Raw genomic sequence first — 26776 nt, 5'->3', positions numbered from 1 at the left:
CCATCTTCTGCCTGAAGACTTGTAAGCTACCAACGGGCTGATTCCCTAGGGCTGCCATAAACAGATGGCTCCAGCAAGAAGCTGGCACATTCTCGTGACCTGGGGGGTCTGGGGAGAACCCTTTCCAGGACTCTTCTGGCTCCTGGGTGTGGGTGGCAGTTCTCAGCACCGGCTGGCTTGTGGCCATATGGCTCTGATTTCAGCCTTCTCATCAAGTGGCCATCCTTCGGTCTTTCCGCCCTCCCTTCTCTGCTATAATGCATTGTTACTATTTTTACTTACTTATATTTTCAATTAAAAGAAAAAGTCTCTTACACTTAATTTATATGATTCCTGTGGGGTGGGCCCTGCCTGCTGGAGGCCGGCGAGGGGCGCGGGTGCCTCTGTGAATCGCCCTTCCCTCCTAGGCGGGTTGCCCTCGGATCGCCTCCAAGCCGGCACGTGTTTCTCCGCCGCCCAGGCCCGCCTCCCTCCGCTCAGGCCCCGCCCCCGACGCGGTCTCCGCCCCCTCGCACGTGACGCACTCGGTGCTCCCTCACCGCCCTGGCCCGGCCCAGGTGGATGCGCTCGGCGCTCCGCGGCTCCCTGGCTGCGCACGCACGCACGTCCGCCCCTCGCTTCCGGCGCGGTGGCCTCCGCGGGCCAGACGGGACCCCAGCGCCCGGCCTCCCCGAGGACATGCGGCGCTGAGGAGCGGCGGACCCTTCGCGGCGGCGCCATGAACCTCCTGCCGTGTAACCCTCACGGCAACGGGCTGCTCTACGCCGGCTTCAACCAGGACCACGGTGAGGGCGCCCCTGCGCGCGCCCGGGCCCCGACCCGGCCTCTTCCCGGAGTCCCCGGATCGGGCCGGCCCCTCCCCCACGCTCCTCACCCGGCCAGGTCCCTTCCCGACGACCCCCCCCCCCGACTCAGCCGGGCCCCTCCCCCAAGGCCCCCCCCCCCCCGTCCGGGCCCAACCGGCCCTCCCCGAACACCGGCCAGCTCGGCACGTTCCCACCCCGGACGCTCCTCACCGGGTCTGACCCCTCCCCCGACACCCTCCGACCCGGCCGGTCCCCTTCCCTCACGTCCACACCCTCGCCCCCCTTGACCTGGCCTCCCCTGAAGTCCCCGTCCCCACTGGCCCCCTCCCCCAGGCGGCACCCCGGGCGGGGGGGGGTGTCGCTCCCCTCCGGACTTCCGTGGAGCTCCGGGCGGCGGCCGCACCCACTCGCTCGGGGCCCTGCGGGCTCCCACCGGCTTCGGCTACCCGGGGCTTTTCTCACGGCGCACACTGGGGTCTGCTTCGGAACTCCGCGCTCTTTCCCGCACTCGTTTAGGGTCTCCACGTAAGCGGTGATGGCTTGACAACGCCTGCTTTCTTGTCCGCTGCGGGCTTGGGCCTCCCGACGATTCTCGCGGCCCAGCGGCCCGGTCGGGCTGAGGTCGCCCTCGCCTTTCCGGTCCGATTACCGGGAGCGTGCCCGTGAGCTACCCCGGCGTGTCTTGCCGAGTGAAATCAAAGGACTTGGTTGTCGGGGAAGCCGGGGGGGGGGGGGGGGGGACGCGCTTTCCTCCGGTTTTGAGTCCCGCTGAGGCCCCCTGGGTGGTTTAAGCCAGCCCTGCAGCCGCGTCCGGGAAGGCCCGCAGGGTGCGGGCGGGAGGGGCGGGGAGGAACTCGGATCCGCGGAGCTGCCCCCGCTGCGGAGCCAGGGTTTTGCCTCCGGGAGGAGCCGGGTGACAGCGGCCGCCCGGGGACACGCTCCCGAGGGCTTTTGCGTGGCAGCTTCGCAAGTTTTGTGTCTGAGGGGAACCCGAGAAAGTGCCGTAGGCCCCGTTTTTGGGAAACTCGATTTCAGTAGTCGGTGCTGCCTCGCTGCGGCCGGCGCGTGTTTACCTTGCGCCCCCGCCCTGCCCGGCGCTGAGGGTCAGGTCCGACCTGTCCACAGGTGTCGACTGTGGTGTCACAGGTGGGCGGTGGGAGTAGGCCCGAGATGTGTGTGGGAGGAGGGCGAGCTTGGTTGCGGCCTCTGAGCTTGTCGAGGGGTTCTTGGTGGTGGTGGCGGGGGTTGGTGGGAATCCGGCCTGTGAGCTCTGGAGGGGTTCTTGGTGGGGGGGGGGGGGAGCTGGCCTGTGAGCTTGTGGAGGGGTTCTTGGAGGGGGGGGGAGCCGGTCTCTGAGCTCGTGGAGGGGGTTCTTGGGGGGAGCTGGCCTGTGAGCTCGTGGAGGGGGTTCTTGGTGGGGGGAGCCGGTCTCTGAGCTCGTGGAGGGGCTCTTGGGGGGAGCTGGCCTGTGAGCTTGTGGAGGGGTTCTTGGTGGGGGGGGGAGCCGGTCTCTGAGCTCGTGGAGGGGGTTCTTGGTGGGGGGAGCCGGTCTCTGAGCTCGTGGAGGGGCTCTTCGGGGGAGCTGGCCTGTGAGCTTGTGGAGGGGTTCTTGGTGGGGGGGGGGAGCCGGTCTCTGAGCTCGTGGAGGGGGTTTTTGGTGGGGGGAGCCGGTCTCTGAGCTCCTGGAGGGGTTCTTGGCGGGGGGAGCAGGCTCTGAGCTCGTGGAGGGGTTCTTGGGGGGAGCTGGCCTGTGAGCTTGTGGAGGGGTTCTTGGTGGGGGGGGGGAGCCGGTATCTGAGCTCGTGGAGGGGGTTCTTGGTGGGGGGAGCCGGTCTCTGAGCTCGAGGAGGGGTTCTTGGCGGGGGGAGCAGGCTCTGAGCTCGTGGAGGGATTCTTGGGGGGAGCTGGCCTGTGAGCTTGTGGAGGGGTTCTTGGTGGGGGGAGCTGGTTCTGAGCTCATGGAGGGGTTCTTGGGGGGAGCTGGCCTGTGAGCTTGTGGAGGGGTTCTTGGAGGGGGGGAGCCGGTTTCTGAGCTCATGGAGGGGGTTCTTGGTGGGGGGAGCTGGTCTCTGAGCTCCTGGAGGTTTCCTTGGGGGGGGGTAGAGCCAGCCTGTGAGCTCATGGAGGGGTTCTTGGAGGGGGGGAGCTGGCCTGTGAGCTCGTGGAGGGGGTTTTGGAGGGGGGCGGCCTGTGAGCTCGTGGAGGAGTTCTTGGTGGGGGGAGCCGGCTCTGAGCTCGTGGAGGGGTTCTTTTTTTAATTTTTTTTTTCAACGTTTATTTATTTTTGGGACAGAGAGAGACAGAGCATGAACGGGGAGGGGCAGAGAGAGAGAGGGAGACACAGAATCGGAAACAGGCTCCAGGCTCTGAGCCATCAGCCCAGAGCCTGACGCGGGGCTCGAACTCACGGACCGTGAGATCGTGACCTGGCTGAAGTCGGACGCTTAACCGACTGCGCCACCCAGGCGCCCCTCGTGGAGGGGTTCTTGAGGGGGGGAGCCGGCCTGTGAGCTTGTGGAGGGGTTCTTGGTGGGGGGAGCAGGCTCTGAGCTCCTGGAGGGGTTCTTAGGGGGAGCTGACCTGTGAGCTCGTGGGGGGATTCTTGGGGGGGAGCCGGCCTGTGAGCTTGTGGAGGGGTTCTTGGTGGGGGGGGAGCCGGTATCTGAGCTCGTGAAGGGGGTTCTTGGGGGGGGGGAGCCGGTCTCCGAGCTCGTGGAGGGGTTTTTGGTGGAGGGGGGGAGCAGGCTCTGAGCTCCTGGAGGGGTTCTTGGGATGGGAGCTGGCCTGTGAGCTCGTGGAGGGGTTCTTTGGTGGGGGGGGGGGGCTGGTATCTGAGCTCGTGGAGGGTTTTTTTTGGGGAGGAGCCAGCCTCTGAGCTCATGGAGGGGTTCTTGAGGGGGGAGCTGGCTCTGAGCTCGTGGAGGGGTTCTTGGAGGAGGTGGCAGGTGGATGGTGGGGGCGTGTGTGCTGTGGGCTGAGTGCTGGTTTCCAGCGGGCAGGACTGCGCGGATTGTGGAAGAACGTGTTCCCGAGGAACGAGGCTTGAGTTTGCGGTCAGGTGTCGGACGTTGGACAGTTATGTGGCTGGACGCTTTGGGGTTTGATTACCAGACGAGGCCAGTAGGGTTTTAATGGGTTTGGATAACCACCGAGAGCTCTGTACGGAATTAACAGTGATACAACAACTCTTCAAAACCGTCTGCAGTGGAAAGAGTTGGTCCTCCAGTAGTGAGGGAGGGGAGAGGTAACTGTAAACACTTGTGCCGCGCCTTTCCTGTTTACAGAAGCAAGAAGGCTGGGTGACTTGAGGTCATTTAGTGCAAGAGGATCGTTCTTGCCCACTTGCCTTGCTGTGGGGTGAGGAGTTTGTGTGTTACGTTTCAGTATAGTAATTGAGACTCATGGTACTGACTATTTAAGAAACCAGTGAAGTTTATAGTATTTTTATAAAGATTTCATCAAAGTTTTTTTTAACGTTTATTTATTTTTGAGAGAGAGATCGCGCGTGCACAAGAGGCAGAAAGAGGGAGACCGGGGATCCTAAGCAGGCTCTGCAGTGAGAGAGCAGAGCCAATGTGGGGCTGGAGCTCACCAACCATGAGATCATAACCGGAGCCAAAAAAGTCACTTAACTAACTCAGCCACCCAAGTGCCCCAAAGATTGTTTTTAAAATACAATTGTGGCTCTTAAAAGGATCTATTTCAGTTGCCTAAAAAATACCCTTTTGTAAACCCAGCTCATTTCATTGTAACAGTTTGTAAGTAAAGTTAGTGTTTTTGAAGAAAATAAAAGCCTTACACTTAAACTTCTGGTTATCTTCGGATTAATTCTCTATGATATAAATTTATGCCAGATAATTGAGTTTATTACGTTGTTTTTACTTACGCTGGTTTTTAACTTTTGAATAGCTTAAAAAAATTTTTTTAATCTATGTTTGTTTTTGAGAGACAGAATGTGAACAGGGGAGGGGCAGAGAGAGAGGGAGACACAGAATCCGAAACGGGCTCCGAGCTGTCATCACAGAGCCCGATGGGGGGCTCGAACCTACAAACTGTGAGATCATGACCTGAGCTGAAGTTGGATGTTTAACCAACTGAGCACCCCCCGCGCCCCTGAGTATTTTTGTTTCAATATCTATCTTTTTAATGTTTATTTGCTTATTTATTAATGTTTATTTTATTTTAGAGAGAGAGAGAGAGAGAGAGGGAGACTGAGCGAGCAGGAGAGAAGCAGACACAGAATCCGAAGCAGGCTCCAGGCTCTGAGCTGTCAGCACAGAGCCCAGTGCGGGGCTCCAACCCATGAACTGTGAGATCATGACCTGAGCCGAAGTCAGGCGCTCAACCGACTGAGCCACCCAGGCGCCCCTACGTTTATTTATTTATTTAGAGCGAGAATACCAAGCAGGCTCTGTACTGCCAGTTCAGAGCTTGATGTGGGGCTCGATCTCATGAACTGCGAGATCTTGACCTGAACCAAAATCAAGAGTGGGTCATCCAACCGATTGAACCACCCAGGCGCCCCCACGATTTTTTTTTAAAGTTTATGTATTTTGAGGGACGGAAGGAGAGAGAGAGAGTAAGCGAGCTCAAATACAAATGGGGGAGGGGCAGAAGGAGAGAGAATCCCAAGCAGGCTCTGCGATGTCAGCACAGAGCCGTATAAGGGCTGGAACCCCGGGTGGTGACCTTAGCCGAAACTAAGAGTCCGACGCTTAACCGACTGATCCGTACAGTTACCCCTAATTTTCATTAAGCATTTTAAACTCTCATTGCAACTTTTGGCTTAGAAATCATTGTTTAATTTTCTTATGTGAAATATAGTTGACACACAGTGTTACATTCATTTCAGGTGAACAAGAAAACATTTTTAAATGGGCATTCATGATTTTAAATATTCGAACTTCTAAAGATAATTTGCACTGTGTTCTTCAAGACTCTTAAGTGTCGAGATGTACATTTCTTTAAGTTGGCTGGCTATTTTTCTCTCTATTCCTTTGGGAAACACAAATGTTTGAGTATGTACCCTTGTCTACATATAGCACTTGCTTCTGCCTGGACCTAGACCTGAGGCCACAGATTGACTTCCTTGGGCTACTTCACTGTGGTTACAGGAAATAGGGGTGTGTTTGCATGTGGGCTGTACGTAAGTAGTCTGTGCAGACACACCTCCGAGACATTACAGGTTTGGTCCCAGACCACCGCAGTAGAGGGACTGTTACAATAAAGTGAGTCAGATGAATGTTTGATTTCCTAGTGCTTCTAAAAGTTATGTTTACACCATATTGTAGTCTGTTCAGCGTGCAGTAGCATTATGTCTTAAAAAACCGACGTACATGCCTTAATTCAAAAGTCTTTCACTGCTAAAAAATGCTAGCCATCATCTGAGTTTTGGTGATTTGTAATCACTGGTCACAGGTCACCATCACAAATACAATAATGGAAAAGTTCAAAATATTGCTAGAATTAGTAGAATGTGAAACCGAGACCTGAGCCAGCAAAGGTTGTGGAAAAATGGTGCTGACAGACTTGCTTGAGGCACGGTCACCACAGATCTTGGATTTGTGAGAAACGTAATGTCTGTGCAGCAAAATGAAACAAGGCGCGCCTGTCTATAGAAGAATGCCCTTCAGGGATCCCGACGCCCTGTTTCTGCACCACTAGAGCTAACCCAAGGGTGTGTGGGGTCACCAGCTGTTGGGCTGATGGTTCCTCTCTGGGAAAGAGGCCTATGAAGACAGCAAGGATGATGCCTGGCCTTCTCAGAGAGGGTTTCCAACTTTTGGTGTTCGGAATACTTTTCCTTCTAACTTTTCACTGAAGTATGCCGTACTTACAGAAAAGTGCACGTACCCTGTCTTCACCTGATGACTTTCCAAACTGAACCTAGCACCCAGGTTAAGAAACTGAACATACCTGAACATAATTGGACCATTAACGCCTGGCCATCCTTCCAGCCACTGTCTCAGTCTAACTTCCAGCCACTTAGATTAGTTTTGTCTCTGTACATCATTCTTGCTGATTTGTTTAAAAACACTTTTTTTAACGTTCGTTTATTTTTGAGGGAGAGAGGGGCAGTGCAAGCGGGGAGGGGGCAGAGAGAGAGAGAGGGAGACACACAATCTGAAGCAGCTCCAGACTCTGAGCTGTCAGCACAGAGCCCGACGCAGGGCTCAAACATATGAGTCGGGAGATCATGACCTGAGCCAAAGTCGGATGCTTAAGCGACTAAGCCACCCAAACTCCCCTTATTCCTGACTTTTTTTTATTCAACATGATGTTTGTGAGATATTTTCCACATTGCTGCGTATCGCTATAGGTCATTCTCATTGATGCATAGTGTTTTTGTGTGTGTGAATATATCACAGTTAATTCAGTCCACCATTGAGGGGGGCATTTAGGTAGGTTCCCAGCTTCTGGCTATTAATGGTGTATGATCGCACTGCTGTGAACAGTTGAATGCATGCCTTTGGTGAACATATGTTGTCATTTCTGCAAGGTATATCCGCCAAGGAGCAGAGTTGACGACTGTAGTACCTGGCGCAAACAGCTTTCCCGAGCGGTTCTGCTGGTTTGCCGTCCACCAGGTTGAGAGTTCCCATGCCCTTACACCCACTTACTACTTGGTGTTTTCTACCACGTTGGCTGTTTTAGTTGGTGTTAATTGCACCATTAACAACCTGGTGTGTGATCTGGACTCACAGTGACCTTGACAGGATTTTAAGGGTTCAGCTTGTCTACAGGTGGGAGGAGGTCGTGGGAGACCTCAGGCCACCTTCTGGAAGTCCACGCCCCTGCTCCAGTCTGGAGTGTCCGCGCTTGCTGGGATTCCCGCTTGCAGCTGTCCTCCTGGAGGCGTGGACTTTATTGTTCTGTCCTCGCCTCTCCAGGTCGACAGCACCGGAGACAGGTGTGCAGGATGGGGAGGCCAGCGGTGAGCGTTAGTTAGCGAGAGGCAGGTGTTGGAAATGTGCCGTGGCGGCAGCTGGCCGACTTGTCATGGAACCAGGAGTTCAGGCGGAGCTGGCCTTCGGGAAGAAAACCCTGCAGCGGGACGTTGGAGGGACTCCGGAGGCTCTTTATCGAGTGAGATGAGAGGCTGGAAACGTGCTCGGTTGTGCACGTCGTGTGTGTGCGCACGCGCGTGTGCGCACGGCCCTGAGGAAGATAGTTGTGGCGTGTGCAGACTGCGCCCGTGAGGTCAGAGCATCTGCGGGAGCTCTTAGGAACGGCTGCTCTCTTTGGACCCCTTGCTTTTGCCGGTTCGGTCCCAGTCCCAGGGCGCTTAGCTGGGACCCCTTGGAGATGATTAACCGGCCTTTCTCACACTTCAGGATGCTTTGCGTGTGGGATGGAAAACGGATTCCGGGTCTATAACACTGATCCACTGAAAGAAAAAGAGAAGCAAGGTAAGGAGTGACTGACATTTCCTGGTTTCTCCTGTTTTCTAACCTTCAAAGAATCGACATGTCCCCTTACCGATGGGGGAGGGGCTGGTTTGGGAGGTAGCTAGGAGGTTCTTGGCCCTGCGTCAGCCTGGATGGGGCTGTCCTCTTCTTTCTTCAAGTTGCCACTAGTGCCCAGCTCTGTGGGGCCAGGATCCAGCGGTGATGCACCGGGTGTGGCCCGACGCTGGTTTCTCTGGCGAATGTGAACTTTGAAACTCGTGTGTGTCTGCTCTGTCTTCAATCCTTGCTGGCTGTCCTGACGAGCACAGTGTGCTTGATGCAGGCTGTCTTCACTCGTCCTGCTGAGCGTAAAATTGCAGACAGCTCACACGATGGTTGGATTCAGCACATGAGGTGCCCAACTCTTTATTTTTAAAATTTATTTTATTTTTTAAAATGTTTGAGAGAGAGACAGCGCAAGCAGAGGAGGGGCAGAGAGAGAGGGAGACACAGAATCCAAAGCAGGCTCCCGGCTCTGAGCTGTCAGCTCAGCCTGATGTGGGGCTCGAACCCACAACCCGTGAGATCATGACCTGAGCTGAAGTGTGGCACTTAACCGACTGAGCCACCCAGGCGTCCCGATGCCTAACTGTTGATAAGTGACCACTGAGGAAATATTATCTGTAGCAACAAATTATAGTTGCTTCTGTTTACTTATTTCAGTGCCTTAAATTATGTTTTTGTGGAATACAAGTTTTCAGAAGCTTCTAAGTGAACTTAAATAGAATCAGGACTTCTATTGGTAATATTAAGATAATGGTCTTTTTATTGTTTGACAGGAAAAAATGTTAATTTTACAGGTAGAGTGTTTTTTCAGTTTTTCTTCCCCCAGTGTATTTTTCTTAAGCTTTTGGTGTCTCCTGGTCTTTACTTGCTGGGAGAATCAAGCACTGCCGACAGATGAACAAATCTCGGACAAATCATAGAAAATGAGAAACGTCCCTTTTTTTCCCTGCAGTTGGGGTTTTGGTTTTCGTTCATTGCAGATGCTAGATTTTTTGCCGCTAGAACTGTTTCTTATTTGTAAGAGGAAGTTCCTGTATCCTGGTGCTCCACGAGATAGCCCCCCTTCCATTTTCACAACTAATAACCCAACACCAAGGATTTCCAGAAATCTTTCCGGCAATGGAATCCCTTTGTCAAGTACAGTCTTTGTACGACTACGCTGCCATGTAAGACAGTAAGTGGTGCTTTATTGTCTAGGAGTTCATTTTATAAGTGGAGGTCTATGACTTTAATTTATTAGAGAAAGACAGTGTGGCTGGTAGGTAAGGGCTTAGATACCGGACCCTCCTTGTTGAGGTGGAATCTGGCTCTGCCCCCCTTACTAGGCGGCTGTGTGGCCTTGGGCAGGTGCCTCACCTTCTCCTGGCTTCACTTTCTTTGTGTGAAATTAAGGTGGTAACTGTCTACTTTCTAAGGTTATTGTGAAGATCACTGAATTACAAGGCTTAAGATGCACAGAGGAGTGCCTCGCACACATATTTATTGCTGTGTAAGCTTGTGCTCATAATTTCTCAGCCCAGCAGTAGTGAGCTCTTAGAGAATGAATCCGCAAGAGGTCCAGGCCGGTGATGGGAGTCTCCTGGCAGCCTTCTAAGTCTCTGACTTTTACTTACTTTTGGTTGCTTAGTGAATTAAGACAACTCTCCTTTGTATGGATAAATAGTTACAAAGTACTTTGAAGCAGTTTGACTTGCACATCTCAGGATACTTTTTACTTAGAGTGACCCAGAAACTTGGAGTTCAAAGTTTCAAAGTTGAATCATTAGCAGTATATTGACAGCTGTCTCCTAATTGCTGAAACTTTTATAACAGATTCAGGATTTCTTATAAAAAGGTAGACAGGAACTATCTAAGAGTCTGAGTTCTAGAAGGGTTTGCTGTTGTTGTTCGTGCTGACGGCATGTATCATTCCCTCTTGCTGCTCTGCTGAACTATGGGACAGTTTTTGGATGGTGCATCTTACTTATTTATTTATTTATTTATTTATTTATTTATTTATTTAAAAAAACTTTTTTGGGGTGCCTGGGTGGCTCAGGCGGTTGAGCGTCCGACTTCGGCTCAGGTCATGATCTCACAGTCTGTGAGTTCAAGCCCTGCATCGGGCTCCATGCTGACAGCTCAGAGCCTGGAGCCTGTTTTGGATTCTGTGTCTCCCTCTCTCTGACCTTCCCCCGTTCATGCTCTTGTCTCTGTCTCAAAAATAAATAAAACGTTAATAAAAAATTAAAAAAAACTTTTTTAGCGTTTATTTATTATTAAGAGAGACAGCGTGAGCATGGGAGGGGCAGAGAGAGGGGGAGACACAGAATCTGAAGCAGGCTCCAGGTTCCAAGCTGTCAGCACAGAGCCCGATGCAGGGCTTGAACCCACAAACTGCAAGATCATGACCTGAGCCAAAGTCAGACACTTAACTGACTGAGCCACCCAGGTGCCCCTATTATTTATTTTTTAAGTTTGTTTGTTTTGAGAGAGAGAGAGAGAGAGTGCAAGCATGAGGGAGAGGCCGAGAGAGGAAGAGAGAAACCCAAGCAGACTCCATGCTGTCAATGCAGAGCCCGATGTGGGGCTCGAACTCACGAACTGTGAGATTATGACCTGAGCTGAAATCAAGAGTCTGATGCTTCACCAACTGAGCCACCCAGGCTCCCCTTCAAGGTGTATTTTAATGAAGCCACCCCACCCCTGTGCACTTGTCGGTTGGTCTGCTGTTACATTTCTGGCAACTTACAACTCAACAGAAAACAGGCTGGACCTTGTTCCTGTTTTATCTTGGTGGTTTCCTTTCCTCAATGAGGAGGAAGGAAGTGTGCCTGCATTTTAGTGGTCACACCCTCCCTGTCCCCCCCCCCCCCCATTGGGGCTGTCGGCCTTACCTCCAGTGTGACTGGCACTGACTAGGTGAGACTGGCCCTGCCCTGGCCCTTCCAGGTGTGCCCACTGCTGGCAAGGACTGGGAGCTTTCCCCTCCCTCCGTCCCTCCCAGGCGTGTGTTGTAGGTGCTGCGTCTCACACCTGGAGTGGCGGGTTTGCGGCTCTGCTTCATTCCAGGAAGGCCGTGGGGCCCCAGGGAGGGTGTTCATAATAATGCTGTGGGGTCCCAGTGTAGGACTCGGATTCACATCTGAGCGTATGCTAGAAAGAAGGTTCAAGAATGATAAATTTGGATAAAATATGGTACCCAGTGAGTGATTTATAGAGACACGGAGTACTAGTGAAAAGTTACCTTCACTATTCATTTGGAAACACAACTGTCCCGCAATGTGGACATGATTGGAACCTGTACGGCTCATGCTTAGCGAGCTTGCACAGTCTGCAAGGTGGGCAGAGGGCTCAGAGGATTTCCCATCTGCAGTGCCGCCCGCTGTTCCCTCCCTGTGACCAGTGTTCACACATGTGATGTTGGCAGCCATAAGTGGGGAAGTAGAGAGGAGACAGAGACCTAGAAAGAACACCACGTGCCTGAGGTGGAGTGCAGGTGAGGGCTGCTTGTGTTTGGGCCCCGTGGGTGGTGGTCAGATGCCTTCCAGTGTCTGGTGCTACGCTGGGGCTGGGGGTACAGTCGTGAATAGGAGTGTGACCCACCAAGTATTTGGGAATAAGAGGTGACCTGTTGTGCACAATTCCCGACGTTACCCAGTCCAGCAGCCTGCCTGACCTGACAGTGTGTTGGGGCCTTAATCCTTGCTTTTGTCTAATGTCACAGAAGTTCACATGGACTTCGTGCTCATGTGGTCACCCCAGCACGTCCCGAGATGAAGGGCCTAGAGGGAAACGGGAGGCACGGGAAGTGGAGGGGGGTGAACCGATTACCATGAGGGGGTGTTAGCAAGTTAGCGTGTAGATTTGCTGAAGGTGTGGAGAAGCAGACCTTTCCATGACCTTGCCTCATAACCTTAACGGTACAGTTTAAGTTGGTAGGATCTTTTTGTAGGGTCATTTAGCCAAATGTGTTCATTTCACATATTTGACTCATTAATTATACCTAAAGGATTTTATCTGAAGGGGAAAAATTAGAAAAAGGACACCAGATGCTTGTATAAATATATTACAGTTAACCCTGAACAACACGGTTAGGGGTGATGACACACACACACTCCACTCCCCCCTATAATCGAAAATTTGTATGTGACTTTTGACCCCCCAAAAAACTTAACTGATAATAGTCTACTGTTGACCAGCAGCCTTACTGATAACATAAAGTCAATTTAACACATATTTTGTACATTATATGCATCCTGCACTGTATTCATACAGTAAAGCTAGAGAAAAGAAAATGTTAACTGAGAAGATCGTAAGAAGGGCTCAGTCAGTAGAGCATCCAACTCTTGATCTCATGATCATGAGTTTGATCCCCACATTGGCTGTAGACATCACTTAAATAAATAAAACTTAAGAAAATCATGAGAGAAAATACATTTACAGTATCTGACTGTATTTATAAAAAAAAAATTTGCATATAAGTGGACCCATGCAGTTCAATCCCATGTTGATGATCCGAGCATCAAGTAGATAGTTCGTCCTTTCTAGGGTTTCTACGAGGCCTTGAACTTTACAAGAGTGAGCTGACGAGCTTAGGAATCATCTTGAAAAGCCATGACTGAGCAGGTAGAAGTTGATCTTGTGTTAACTTCTGACTTTCAGAGGCTCTGATTCCTCACTTGCCCTCTGCTGTGCCCTCACAGTGCCAGGAGCTCCGGTCCTTGCTGACCAGAGTGGAGAGCTGGAGAGAACTGGATGGGCTGGTTGTGTTCTGTAATAGAAACGGTCCAGGGGCGCCTGGGTGGCTCAGTCGGTTGAGCGTCTGACTTCAGCTCAGGTCATGATCTCGCAGTTTGTGAGTTCAGGCCCCGTGTCAGGCTCTGTGCTAACAGCTCAGAACCTGGAGCCTGCTTTGGATTCCATGTCTCCCTCTCTCTCTGTCCCTCCCCCACTAGTGCTCTATCTCTATCAAAAATAAACGTTAAAAAAAAAAAAAATGGTCCAGAGTGGGGTTTGCTTCTGTGAGCCCCAGACTCTCAGCAGGTCCCCATCGCCTTCCCTGAGCAAGCGTTGTTCATCCTCTTCTGTTGTGGAGGAGTTCTGAAAATCCGCTGGCAGTTTCCTCTTCATGTAATTCACAGACATTTTTGAGCATTTGAGACTTCAGTGGAAGAGGTGTTTAAAGTGGTAAACTGCTTTTGTATGAAAGCAATTAGTGTGTTTTCTTAGAGCTTAAATGTCTTGTTGCCCCTTAAAATACGAGTTTAGACATTTCATACATTTTGGTGCATTGGCTTGTTAGGGTGCTGTGTGCTCCGCACTTAGAGCAGAAGCGTGGCTCATGGGGACCGGCTGCGGAGAGGAGTCCAAAGCCCCCGGCTCGCTCCCTGTCCCCACCAGCCACCCATCTGGTCGCTGACAGCAATCAGAGATCTCTGTACAGACACATACAGTCAGATATGTAAATGCCGACTGCTACATCTGCACCGTTTACTTGTCTCTTTTTAAATTGTAAGATCCACGTACTAACCTGTTTTTACTATCATTTCAGAATTTCTAGAAGGAGGAGTCGGCCATGTTGAAATGTTGTTTCGCTGCAACTATTTAGCCTTAGTCGGTGGTGGGAAAAAGCCAAAATACCCTCCTAACAAAGGTAAAGTGGTTGTGTGCTTCCTAACCATGCCTCACGTGTAGTGATGTCTGGAACTGTCTAGAACATCTTTGTGTTTGTGGCTATGTTTGCTCTTCCCTGGTAGCCTGTGAAGTATGAAGGACTGGTCGCTAACAAGAATCATCTAGAAAGAGTGAGTCTTGTCTCCGCCACTCCCAGGGGAAGTGTGTGACAAGGGTCACTTGTTCTCATCAACAAAAAGCACATGCTTGTTGATTAACGTCGGCTAAATACGTACGGTCGTGCTGTGCCTCTGGACCCCATTTCGTTCAGAGCATTCAGCTGTGGGTTGGTATCCTAAATGTTACGAGTTCTTTTTAAAGCAAAGTGTGGTAAGGTTATTTTTCCTACAAAGAGCCACTGACTCACAGAAACATTGATTTTGTTGCCATGTAGAACAAAAACCACCTTGGCCCTTGCCTCTAGGTTGAAGGGTGTTGTTTTGGTGTGTGTGTAAACCTGTGTGCGTATGTAAACCTGTGTGTGTGTGCGCGTGTGCGCAAAGAAATGGGAGTGTAAAAGTCTGGCTTTAAAGTTTATTTTTGAGAGAGAGAGAGACAGAGACAGAGCACAAGTGGGGGAGGGGCAGAGAGAGAGGAAGACACAGAATCCGAAGCAGGCTCCAGGCTCCGAGCAGTCAGCATAGGTGATGAGAACCTGACCTGAGCCGAAGTCGGACGTCCAACCGACTGAGCCACCCAGGCGCCCTGTGAAATTTTGAGTAGAATTGAAATTTACTTTTTGTAGAGTGCTGAAGGCATTTTTTTTTAAAAAGAACTTGGTCTGTTTACGCTTTTGTAAGATTAAGAATTTTTTGTCAATAATGTCAAAATTACTTCCTGAATTTACTCTTAATACTTTCATAGTTACACATTAAGACACATGGTGTTAAAACATGAAGGATGTTTGTGAAACACAGTAAGACAGGACTGGAGCAGACTGGTGGCCACAGTGTGACCGGGAGAGTTCTAGCTGAGACTGCACGGTGCTTGCTGTTCAGGCAGATCAGGGAGGCTTTTTTTGCTTTTTTGAGTCAGGAGCTCGGAGGACGGAAGAAGAACTCCAGAATTAGTGGATGTACCTTTTGCTGTCGGGAACTATATTAAAAGACAGACATGCAAAATCCTGCACAGAACATTTCAGATTTCCGGCACACCAGGAAGGCAGCTCACAACCCTTGGAGGCCGTGGGGAATTGAACGTCAACCCAGGTCTTTGGATTTTTCTCACTGCTCAGGGCGTTGGGTCTGGTCACTTTCCTTTTGTGAGTGAGAAATCAAGCTGCTGGCCCTAGGCCTTTCTCATGCTGTTTCCAGAAATTTTTTTTTTAACTTTGTTTTATTTATTTATTCATTTATTTATTTATTTTTAAATTTTTTTTTTCAACGTTTATTTATTTTTGGGACAGAGAGAGACAGAGCATGAACGGGGGAGGGGCAGAGAGAGAGGGAGACACAGAATCGGAAACAGGCTCCAGGCTCTGAGCCATCAGCCCAGAGCCCGATGCGGGGCTCGAACTCACGGACCACGAGATCGTGACCTGGCTGAAGTCGAACGCTTAACCGACTGCGCCACCCAGGCGCCCCTGTTTTATTTATTTATTTTTGATAGTACAAGCAGGGGAGGGGCAGAGAGAGAGAGAGAGAGAGAGAGAGAGAGAGAGAATGGACCCCAAGCAGGCTCTGCACCGTCAGCACAGAGCCCAATGTGGGGCTCAACCCACGAACCTCGAGATCATAGTCTGAGCCGAAATCAAGAGTCAAACGCTCAACCAATGAAGCCGCTGAGGCACCCTGAGAAATTTCTGAAAATAGAGTTCATGTGGATTTGTGACACCCTTGATGTGGCTCATCTTTGGGTTCTGTCTGGTTTGGGCCAGAGGCTTTTTGGTGTTAGGTTGCAGACCAGGAAAAGTTTACTCTTGACCTGCTTTATGAGTTCAAGAGTAGACATGCCCTTTTCCCAGGAGGCTCTTCTTTCAGTGAGGTGAGTCCATTGACTGAGCTTCTGTCCCACTTAACGTGCTGCTGCTTCCTTGCCCTTTGAGGAGGAGCCCACTGTCAGGATTTGTTAAGTGAAGGGATTTACCAATCCAAGATGGTATTTGAAAGGAGTAAGAACAGAAATCTGCTTCAGTTTTGAATGGTTAGTTTTGTTTTTGTTTTTTTTTAAAATTTTTTTTAATGTTTATTTATTTTTGAGACACAGAGAGAGACAGAGCATGAATGGGGGAGGGGCAGAGAGAGAGGGAGACACAGAATCGGAAGCAGGCTCCAGGCTCTGAGCCATCAGCCCAGAGCCTGACGCGGGGCTCGAACTCACGAACCGTGAGATCGTGACCTGAGCTGAAGTCGGATGCTCAACCGACTGAGCCACCCAGGCGCCCCATTGAATGGTTAGTTTTAACCTCTTCGTTAGTGAATAATTTGACGAAAGTTTGGTAGTTCTACGTGTTTTCTCTTGATTTGAAATTGAGGTTACTGAGTCCCTCTGGCAAAACTTCCATGTGAATTCCACCTCCAGGACGCGAGCTGGCCATGGTGTCAGGACCTCGGGGGAACATTCCTTCCCTTCCACTCTTGGCCCGCCCGTGACCTACTGAGAAAGCTTACTTTCCCTCACCTCACACCTTCCTAGACAGCTTTGCAAGAGACCAATGGAGGAGATGGAGACTGTCTGTGTACCCCCACCTCTTCCCCGGCACAGGGCTGGCCGCTCTCTGTCTCCTCAGAGGTCTGGACGTGTCCTTGGCCCTGGGGATGCAGACGGCTAGTACATCATAAAGCACCGCGGTGTGAGAAGAAGCAGGCACGGTGGGGTGGGGGTGAGAGAAATCCCTGGCCCTGCTTTTTCATCTGTTCAAACTGAAGCCTTTCTTTTCTTGATTCAGGTGTGTGTCTAGCACCTGAGCAGTAACTGTGGGTGGGCTTGCTTTTGGCTCAGTCCAGTGGAACCGAGGGTGGGGGAAGTTCACCTGAAAACTAGGTGCGGTTGGCAGAGGAGGTGTGTGTGCGTGTCTGTGCGTACATGTGCATGTGTGCGTGCGTGTCTGTGTGCGTACGTGTACACAAGGGCCGGGCGGGGGGAGATTGGCTGCAGGGGGTGGTGTGGAGCCGGCCGGGTACTGGAAGGGAAGGGGGGGGGGGTGCGTGAACACCCTGCTACCAGAGACAGCGTGGCGAGTGGTGGAGCGCAGGCGTCCGGCCGTGTGTGACCGGGCACCAGGAGAGCGGCACGTCCACCTGCTCGGAGATGAATGAGGGGGAAGGACCCCTTCAGAGTGCCCTCCCTTTATTGGTGTACCCATAAGTTCTCTCTGAAATTTCAGTGATGATCTGGGATGACCTGAAAAAGAAGACTGTTATTGAAATAGAGTTTTCTACAGAAGTCAAAGCAGTCAAACTGCGGCGAGATCGGTAGGTTTGCTAAGTTTTAAAAGTGGATTAGTTGCTTTCTCTGGAAACGTCTAAAATGCTTCATACTGAAGGAAAAAGTGTGTGATGTGATGATGGTAGTTCATGACCAAAGGACGTAGGGTTATTTGTATTGCTGCAAAGAAGGTGTGAGTTTTATGGGTTTCCAGGGCTGGCATAGAAGCGGTTTGTCAGTGGACAAAGCCAGCAGTCCCCGGTGGCGCTCAGGCCTTCAGAGACCCGTCCCCGTCCAGGATGTTCCCACTGGGAACCAGGGGGAGCCTGGACTTGCCCCCTTCTGAGTCCAGCTTTTCCAAAGGCTGCCTCAGTGAATGTCCCCTTTGAAGGTAAAGGAAAATTGGGTGACTCCCCAGTGAGAAGGTGACGTTGATCTTACCTGTTGGAAGTCGCTTCTCTGAGCTGTTGTCCTCGTGGCCCTCAGGAGAACAGAGAAGTTCTTACTGGAGTTTCATTAATTTGGATCTTAATGTGGGATGATTCATATCCTCAGTGTGGGAGGGCAGAGGTGCTGAACAAAGTGAATGCGATAGCGACTGTCAGACCTGGACTCTTAGGTTTGTGACCTCCAGGAATGTTGGTCTCTAGGGCCCTTAAATAATGCAAATACTGGAGCCAAATAGGGATCTTTCCAACATTTTAAATTGTCAAGACAGATCTAAGAGCGTATAGAGAAATGATTTCTGCCCTGTGATTGCTACTTGGTTCTTACTCTGGGTGAAATATTATCCAAAAATGTCTTTAAATCTCAGAAAGGTCCGTTGGGCAGCCTGCAGCCAGGTAGGAGGCTCTCGTTCGTCAGCGCCTGCCACACCCCTCGGTGCTCACTGGTGACCTCCAAAGATCACACCTGCAAGGGGTTCTGATTCAAGAGGGATACTTTCGTATGTGGTGTTTGTTCTAAGCTTCAAAATGATAAGAACAGAAGTCACAGGATGCTTGAGTTTCACTTTTGGGAATAGGAATCTTGATTGTTTTTTTCTTTCCAGAATTGTGGTTGTTTTGGACTCCATGATTAAGGTGTTTACATTTACACATAATCCCCATCAGTTGCATGTCTTTGAAACCTGCTATAACCCTAAAGGTAAGAAATTCAGAGTCAGCGATGGGAATCGGCTTCTTCACGTTCCGTCCAGGTGGACGCAGACCTGTGCTTGGTGCCCTGTCCTCCGGCCGGTCTTTATTTGAGTGGCATTGCTCCGGCGAGATGGGTCCTGAGGCACATCGGGCGAACCCTGACGGACACAGGCTCCTCTTTTTTTCCTTCTTCACCCTTTCCCTCGGTCCACTCCACTTCCTCCTGGAAGGCTCTCCCGGCCACGTGCTCACTCCAGAGGCTGGCCTGGTAGGCAGTGCCTCTGAGACCCTCTTGTATCACAGTCATGGGGCAGGGCAGTGGGGGAGTGGAGGTTGAGGGATTTTTTCACGGTCGTTGCCAGCCATTCAGGAGCTCCTTGGTGGGCCGTGGTTTTGGGGTTTTACTGAGTTCTGAGGGACTTTCTTCCCTGCTTTGTTTTGGAGCAGGGATTGCAGGTGACTGACTTTGCTGTTCGTTATAGCATCTTAATTTCTTTTTAAAATGTTTAGGTTTTTTAAATTCTAGCTTTATTGAGGTCTAATACACGCAAAACTCATTCATTTTTTTTAATGCTTATTTATTTTTGAGAGGGGAGGGTGCGGAGGGAGACAGAGAATTGCAAGCAGGCTCCGCGCTCAGCACAGAGCCTGACATGGGGCTCGATCTCACAAACCAGGGGATCATGACCTGAGACGAAATCAAGAGTCAGGTGCTTAACCGACTGAACCACATGGTCACCCCTAAAGCTCACTCATTTCAAGTTTATTATTTGGTAATATTTAGTCATTGTAATCACTTGTGTAACTACCACCAGAGTGCAGACAAACTAGTACCGTCACCCAAAAGCTTTTCTTCAGGCGGTCCCCTTGCCCACCTGTCCTTCCAGTTGTGCCTTTTCAGATGCGCTTGGTGTCTTACGGTACTTTTTGGGTTTCTCCATGTGTTCAGTAGATATGCTTGTTTTCCTTGCTAAGTAACATTCCATAGTGTGGACATCCCAGATTGTTTATCCACACCAGTGTGTTGGCTGTTACGGACGGAAGTTGCTGTGAGTGTTCACGTACGAGTCTTTGCGTGGAGGTAGAGTTTTATTTCTCTTGGCTAAATACTGAAGAGCACTGTGGTGCAGTCCGCCGTAGGTACGGTCTGGCTGTGTCTTCTGGCGTCCCCACTGGTGATCCAGGAGAGCTCCAGCTGGAGCAGGCCTTGCCTCGGCACGGCACGTGTCTGTGTCCCTCTTTGTAGCCTGGGGCTGGTAATGGTGTCTCCGGCGGCGTCCTCTAAATTTCTCTGAGGACGGTGATGTGGCTTATCGCCATTCTGGTATCTTTTATGAGGGGTCTTCACTTCCTCTCCTCACCTTCTGAGTTGTAGTTCTCTGTACGTTCTAGATAAGGCTCTTTGTTACCACTTCTGCAGATAACTTCAGCTGGTCTGTGGTTTTGTGCAAAACAAAGTTTTCATTTACATGTTCTTCTAGGAACTTTAGATCTTAAGTTATATCTTTAATCCATTTTTTGTGTATGGCATGAGGCACAGGCCCAGATTTGTATTTTTCGATGTGAATATCCAGTTTCTAGTGCCATTTGTTAAGAAGACTTTTTTTTTGTTACTCACGTAAGTGTAAGATTTTTCTGGATTCTTTATTCTGTTCCAGTGGTATGTCTTGAAGCCAGTACCATACTGCTTTGATTTCTGCAGCTCTAAAATAATTCTTAAAATTAGGCAGAGTGAGTTTTCCGATTTTGTTCTTGTTTTACAAGAAAATTTGGCTACTCTTTGGCCTTGCTGTTCCTTATAACTTTCAGTATCACCTTTCTTCAGGAAGCCTGCAGAGGCTGTAATTGTGACCACGCGACCCTGCAGGGGGACGTAGGTTGTGGCTGTGACCGCAGTAGATCAGATCAGGCTCTCTCCGTCTGTCAGACCTTTGGTTTTCTTTTACGTCGTGTTGCAGTGTCTCATACAGGCACTGTTAAACTTATCCCCAAGTTTTTTGGTTGTTTTATGCAATTGTTAATGGAGGTTTTAGATTTCACGGTTTTGCATTGTCAGTAGCTGGCACCACGGAAGACAGACATTTGACAGAGTTTATTCAAGAACAAGTTCAGCAGATGTTTCCAGTTAAGAGGCGGCCTCGCAGGAGTTAGCTTTGTCTTCTGATACCCTTTACAGTGAAAAGATTTTGTGATTCTGATATAAATGGAAACCCATAGAGAAGTCTTACTGTTTTTTCTTGAGAGCTACAGGGCAGAGAGCACGTTTTCTTTGGGGAAAGTGGTGGCTTTTAGAGTCATCAGTCCCTGATGGGTTTTCTCCGTCTCCGATCAGGCCTCTGCGTCCTGTGCCCCAACAGTAACAACTCCCTCCTGGCCTTCCCGGGCACCCACACGGGCCACGTGCAGCTCGTGGACCTGGCCAGCACTGAGAAGCCGCCCGTGGACATTCCTGCCCACGAGGGCGTCCTGAGCTGCGTTGCGCTCAACCTGCAGGGAACAAGAATTGCAACCGCATCTGAGAAAGTAAGCGTGTGTCCCTCCCTTGGCGGGGCCGAGTGCCTGCCGCAGCGGCCCTTGCACTCCGGGGACCTGACTTGTGGGCCCCGCCGACAATCGGCCCTTCCCCGTGGGTTCTCGGCCGCCTTCTCTCAGGAATCACGTTGCAGTTGAAACGCCTTTTACCTGGTGAAGCCTCCTCTGTTTGGCAGCAGTTAGCGTTAGTTTTTCCAGCTGGCCACGGGAGTCCTGGTGAGGGTGGCATCTCTAGGCACAGAACTGACCGCTCCAGGAGCAGGTCAGCCTGGCTGTGGCAGTCGCTTAGGCATCTGCCAGGGCGGGAGATGCGGGGGGTTAGTGGAGGGCTGGTGCCCAGGGGGCTGGCTCCTACCCGGTGCTCTCGGGCTGGACAGCTACCAACGAATTCTCCAGCAGGACAGAGGGAGCCGGTTGAGTTTTACATGTGGGGGGGTTTGGGAAGGGCTTGTATGGGCTGATGGGTTTGTGAGTATGATACTCGTCTCAAAAAACTAAAAAGTTGTGAATGACAATAAAACGCTTCGCTGTTTTTCAAAGGGGACCCTTATAAGAATATTTGATACCTCATCAGGGCATTTGATCCAGGAACTGCGAAGAGGATCCCAAGCAGCTAATATTTATTGGTAAGAAGGGCCATCACTGCCCAGGGTCGACCTCATCGATACGGGGCCTGTGTGGCTGAGGGAGTCAGGACTAAAGCCCATCACTGCTCCGGCTTCTCTCTAGGATAAGCTGTGGTCTTTTAAGGCAAACACCGGAGCCCTTGTTAGCTCCCCTGTAGTCACTCGGGCACCCTGTGGTGTTGGTGGCACTGCGGTGGCAGTCCCCCGCGTGGGTGGTTCTTTCTTTGCATTTGTGGCCTTGGCAGGTGCTGAGCAGCATTCGGGTCTGTGAGATAAACATGGACTTCTTACATGAACTCAGGGCATGTGTCCATGCAGCCCCGCGGTGGCGGGCCCTCCTGTCTGCTCTCACGGCCCTTCCAGCTGGGGGGGGGGGGGGGGGGGGGGGGGGCGGGCGGGCAGGGGCAGGGGGGGTGCCTCAGGGTGGGTTTACGGGAAGCCCCTTCCCCTCCCTGGCACCCAAGGAGGGGCCCAGCTGTGGCACGCTGGGTGGTCCCACGGAGAGCACCGGGGCGGGGGTGGCGGGCGGGGGTGCTGGTGCTTCACATTGCTCTCCGGAATTCATTCCGGAAGGCTCAAGGCACCAGCTCACGTGCTGTGGCGCTGTGGTTGGGGCCGGGCTCCGCTGCATCCACACGAAACCAGAGCTTCATCTGATTTCTCTGCAGCATCAACTTCAATCCGGATGCGTCCCTCATCTGCGTGTCCAGTGACCACGGCACAGTGCACATTTTTGCTGCCGAAGATCCAAAAAGGAATAAACAGTCCAGGTAGGTTTCCCAGAGCTGAAAGGACTGGTCCCTCCCTCAGGCCCATTCGGAACGAAGCCCCGATCCACCACCCACCTGACACCCTGAGAGTCAGTGCGGGCCACGTGCACACGGGTACAGCATAGGGCTGTAAGTGCATTTTTCTGGAGGATTTTTTCTCTGGCTTACTTTATTGTGAGAATACAGTAATACACACAACGTACAAATCGTGTTAATTGACTTACTTGTTATCGGTAAGGCTTCTGGTCGCCAGTAGGCTCTGAGTTAAATTTTGTGGGAGTCAGAAGTTATACCCGGGATTCCGACTGCTGGGGGCTGGTGTCCCTAACCCGCTCACTGTTCAAGTGTCCGCAGTACCTGATGCTAAAAGGGACATCGCTGCTTGCTTGTCTTTAGCTGCTTAGTGTGTGACCAGGATCCAGTCACCTTTCCTGTGGTTTAGAACTCGGACCTGCGCCCTGGCGGCTATTGTCACGTTCAGCAAATCCGTTCAGTGGCCGCAGACACCTGCGCCTTCTGGTGCTGATGGTTTCCGGGTTTATCTTAAGCCGTTGGGAAGCGCTTAGTTTTTTCATGCGAGAAGTAAAACTAAACGGAAAAGTAGAATTTAAAGTATCTGGGTTCGGGCTGTATGGGAGCCATGTTTCACCTTCGTCATGGAAACATAACTGCCTTTTCTCTCCTCCCTTTTCTGTGTCCCCTCACCTCCTAGTCTGGCCTCAGCCAGTTTCCTTCCAAAGTACTTCAGTTCCAAGTGGAGTTTTTCCAAGTTTCAGGTTCCCTCAGGCTCTCCGTGCATCTGTGCCTTTGGAACAGAGCCAAATGCCGTCATCGGTAAGTGGTCCTTGGCGCTGGCTGGCCCGTGCTCGCTCTCCTGGGGCGCAGGGGTCCCACTCAGGGTCTGCACAGCTGTGTAGGGGGACACCAGCCCCCTGCCCTCTAGGGTTTCCCAGGAAGATGTGGGGGCAAGGTTTTCCCCCTCCGCACGTAAGTGGGAAACACAAACCACCCTAGAGCAGGTTGGGTTCCTGGCCACGTGTGTGCTCAGCCAGGAACGGGGTCCCTTGTCGGCCACAGTCACCCTGAGCGGCTGCTCAGAGCAGGGCCGTTCACAGTTCCTCTCAGTGAGGTCTGTTTGCTTTGAACTTGGAGGGAAGAAACACATGAGTAAAACGGTCTCCTTCTGTCTCAGCGATTTGTGCAGACGGCAGCTACTACAAATTCCTATTCAACCCCAAGGGGGAGTGCATCCGGGACGTCTACGCGCAGTTTCTAGAAATGACCGATGACAAGCTGTGACTCTCCGTCAGGAGTGCAATCAACAGCCACGGCCGACCGCCGCCAAAGCGCTGAGTGTGCCCTTCAGACTCCTGGGGCTGGTGCCGGCGGCAGGACTGCCCGGGGACCTTGGTCCTGAAGCCATTCTGTGGTTGTCTGTTTTCCTGAGCAGGGCTTCCCATTTCCAGTATTAAAGAAGGAATAATCATCGAGGCAGCGTAGACACTCACGTGGCTGTGAGCAGCCCGGGCCCGGCTGCTGGCCTGTTTGCTTTAGTTCAGCTGTGATGCTTTCGTGCTTCCGCCGCGCCCCCCGCCTCTTCCCCCCGTGCACCTGGGGGCTCCGTACACACATAGGGACTGGGTTGAGAAAACGGTGGACAAATCGAAATTTGTTTTGGCAACAGATTCCATCGTTTTTACTGAGTCTGTAGTGGGGAAATGAGCAACCGTGTAAATGTTAGTTCTTACATTACAACCAGATTTTTCAATAGAGTAATAATACCAGCAGCTTGCCTTAGAAAAGGAGAAGGGGATCCCTTCTCCTGTCTGAACACGAAGAGACACAGCCGTGTTGGAGAACACAGGGTGGGCATCTCCCTGTGAGCCCGCGTCCTGGTCTCCGTGCCTGTCGTGAGCCTGTGGCGTGGCTGTGCGCGTGCTTGTGCCCGCGTCCCTGTCTTTCTGTCGGGATGGAGGCAGGAGCAGCGCACTGTGTGTGCCCTGCGGTCTCCTGAGTGTCCCTTTTGTGTGTCGGGAGCAGTAACGTGTAGACTTTCAGAATCAGTCCCTGAGAAAAGCTTCACGGAATCCGGAGGAGGTGGAGGGAAGCGTTGGGCATCTGGGCAAAGCAGGCCTCGTCTGGGCGGGAGCCGGAGACCCTGGCCGTCGCCTCGGGTCGGTCGGTCAGTCGGTCGGTCGTTGGGGAGAGTAGCAGTACACTAACGGGAAGGAAAGGCACGCGGTACCGTTTTCTAACGTGGTAACTAACACAGGTTATGGGCTCTATGTTGTTAGTACTCCCAGAAGTATGTATTTAATTTGCTGAAATTCCCTTTCAAGAAACCTAACTTCACGGTTTTGATTTCAGGTAGCAAACGTCTGCGGGAGCAGCTCTCTGTTCTGCCTGTTCTCTTACTGTCATGTAATCAACTAACTTTGTATGTGGGTTTCAGTGTAAAGTATGCATGTTATACTTTTGTGTGTATTTAATCATGAAATTTAATTTTGCACTTATTTGTAATGTTTCTTTTAAATAAAAGTGACTAATTTTGTCGTACTCTGCATCCATCAAGGGAAAAGAACTGTATGTTACAAACCCAGAACCATCGTTTTAGAATCGGCCTCCGCTGCCTGTCGCGGGGCGGCCCTGTGTGTGAGCTCCCGCCTGGGGAGCAGAGGGGAAAGGAGGTGTTCATTAGCGGTTTTCATCGTCTGGTAGGCAAGCTGAGCCCACCGTGGCGGTGGCGAGCGGGACTCCCTCTCCGAGAGGCGCCCGCGTCCCGTCGGGTGCCTGGTCAGTGTGGTGTTGACTCGTCTGACGCGCGAGCCCTAACCTTGCGTGGGGGCGAGGGATGCGTCCTGCACACTAGCACAATTACTGGTTTACGTTTTTCCTAGACACGGTCACTCTAGTGTATCCAACTGTACCTGCCACGGTGCACGGAGACGGCTCCCGAGCTGGGGGGAGGCAGCGGAGAGGCCGTACCCCAGACAACCCAGGAATGTTCTGGCATGCCGTGTTAGGGTCCAGTGGGAGATCACAGTCCTGGCTCTGCCACTCCGGGTATGACCTTGCCTCCTCCATACGGTGACACGATAGGGACGCTTGGGCCACGTGTGAGGGAGCCCTTGCCAAGGGGGCACCGGAGTTGCAGCCACAGGGCCGTGCTATCCTGCAAGGGGCCCTGGTGTGCCTCCTGGAGTTACCCCTTGGGAGGGCGAAGGCCCCACTTACCCGGGAAATGCCCTGGAAGGCCGAGGCAGCCAGGCGCTGTCCGCCCGCCCATGCCTGTGCTTGTGGCCAATTCGCCCCCCGTGGAGGCTTGGGAGGAGCGGTGTCCCCAGCACAAGCGAGCGGTCAGGTGGACCTTCTGTGGGCTCACGAAGAACAGCAAATGGCCGTCGCTGTGAAGCTCTGCGTAGAGCGGGATTCCGTGGGCGGGGGCTACCCCCACCTCCTTCCTTGGCTGAGTCCTGTTAGCCCTTCAGCGTGGGTGTCGGAGGGACACACACACAAAAGTCCTCCCTCCGGGGGCCTCCAGAAGCCCCCACTGGGTGGCCGGGCTGGATAGCTAGTGGTTGGTTGGTCACCAAGTGTCCAGGTCGACACCGAGGGGACAGTTCGTTCCCTCCGTGCCACGGGCTCCTAACGTCTCAGGTGGGGAGAGTCGCCTCGGCGCCCTTCGACCGCCCCCCTCTGCAGGCTCGGCCGTCGTGTTAGGGTGTGGCGTCCTCAGGAGCCCTTGAGTTCCCTGGGCCTGCAGGGTGGCACTGGATACCTGGGGCCCACTCCCCTTCCCGCCGCCACACGTCACCAGCCCTCTGTGGCTCCTGTGACCGGACGTCGTTCAGGTGCCAGACACGGTTTCACAAGATTTGGCCCCCGACCTCTCCTCGGTTCTTTCTGTGACGGGCGTCGCGCTGATGACAAACTTTGGGAACTTGGGACCAACAAAATTTTGGTCCTCAAAATGGATCAGAAAATGCTTACGATCAAACCAATGGTAAAACAGGAGAGAACGGGGGAGCCTGAAGCTGAAGCGGGAGTGCCCCGGGGTGCCAGCTGCAGAGGCCGCTCTTGGAAAGTGGCCACCTTCTGTGGTGAAGTTCATAGTTGTCAACATCAAAACGACTGTCCTTCGCTTGCCTGAAGACCTTGGCTTATCGGCCTTGTTTGCGATTATAAACGTTCTGGGAACACAGCCTCGTGCACACGTTTGCCCACTTGTCCACCTACATTTGCCGCTGTCCCTGCTGCGCTTTTGTCGCTGGCTGTGCCCGGCACTGGCCTCCTCACATTCACCAGGACTGGGCTCCGGGCACCACCTGTTCATCTTCGGTGGAGAAGAGAGGTCTCCGGTCCCCGGGCAGGCTGAACATTCTGGACACCTTGCTGGCCACCTGAGAGTATTTTGGTAATCGCTTATTTGTG

The 26776-nt window shown here is 52.0% G+C and overlaps 1 protein-coding gene across 3 annotated transcripts; it reads left to right on the top strand.

Annotated features, from left to right (window-relative positions):
• The first annotated feature begins 531 nt into the window (after positions 1-531).
• On the top strand, positions 532-24901 carry WDR45B (WD repeat domain 45B). 3 transcript variants are annotated; one of them, XM_043585477.1, is made up of 10 exons: positions 532-785; positions 8141-8215; positions 13791-13892; positions 17238-17325; positions 18330-18424; positions 20750-20940; positions 21490-21575; positions 22244-22345; positions 23058-23179; positions 23538-24901. In XM_043585477.1, the coding sequence occupies exons 1-10, from the start codon at positions 719-721 to the stop codon at positions 23642-23644; spliced, it is 1035 nt and encodes a 344-aa protein (XP_043441412.1). In that variant the 5' UTR covers positions 532-718; the 3' UTR covers positions 23645-24901. The 3 variants fall into 3 exon arrangements, with proteins under 3 accessions (XP_043441412.1, XP_043441415.1, XP_043441413.1); XM_043585478.1 differs by lacking the exon at positions 8141-8215 and having other exon boundaries at positions 603-785; XM_043585480.1 differs by lacking the exons at positions 17238-17325; positions 18330-18424 and having other exon boundaries at positions 601-785.
• The last annotated feature ends 1875 nt before the right edge of the window (positions 24902-26776 follow it).

This window comes from Prionailurus bengalensis, chromosome E1 (genome assembly GCF_016509475.1).
Source record: "Prionailurus bengalensis isolate Pbe53 chromosome E1, Fcat_Pben_1.1_paternal_pri, whole genome shotgun sequence".
Lineage (NCBI taxonomy): Eukaryota > Metazoa > Chordata > Mammalia > Carnivora > Felidae > Prionailurus > Prionailurus bengalensis.
Note: the sequence above shows the minus strand (reverse complement) of the source record. Positions and strands in the feature narration are given on the sequence as shown.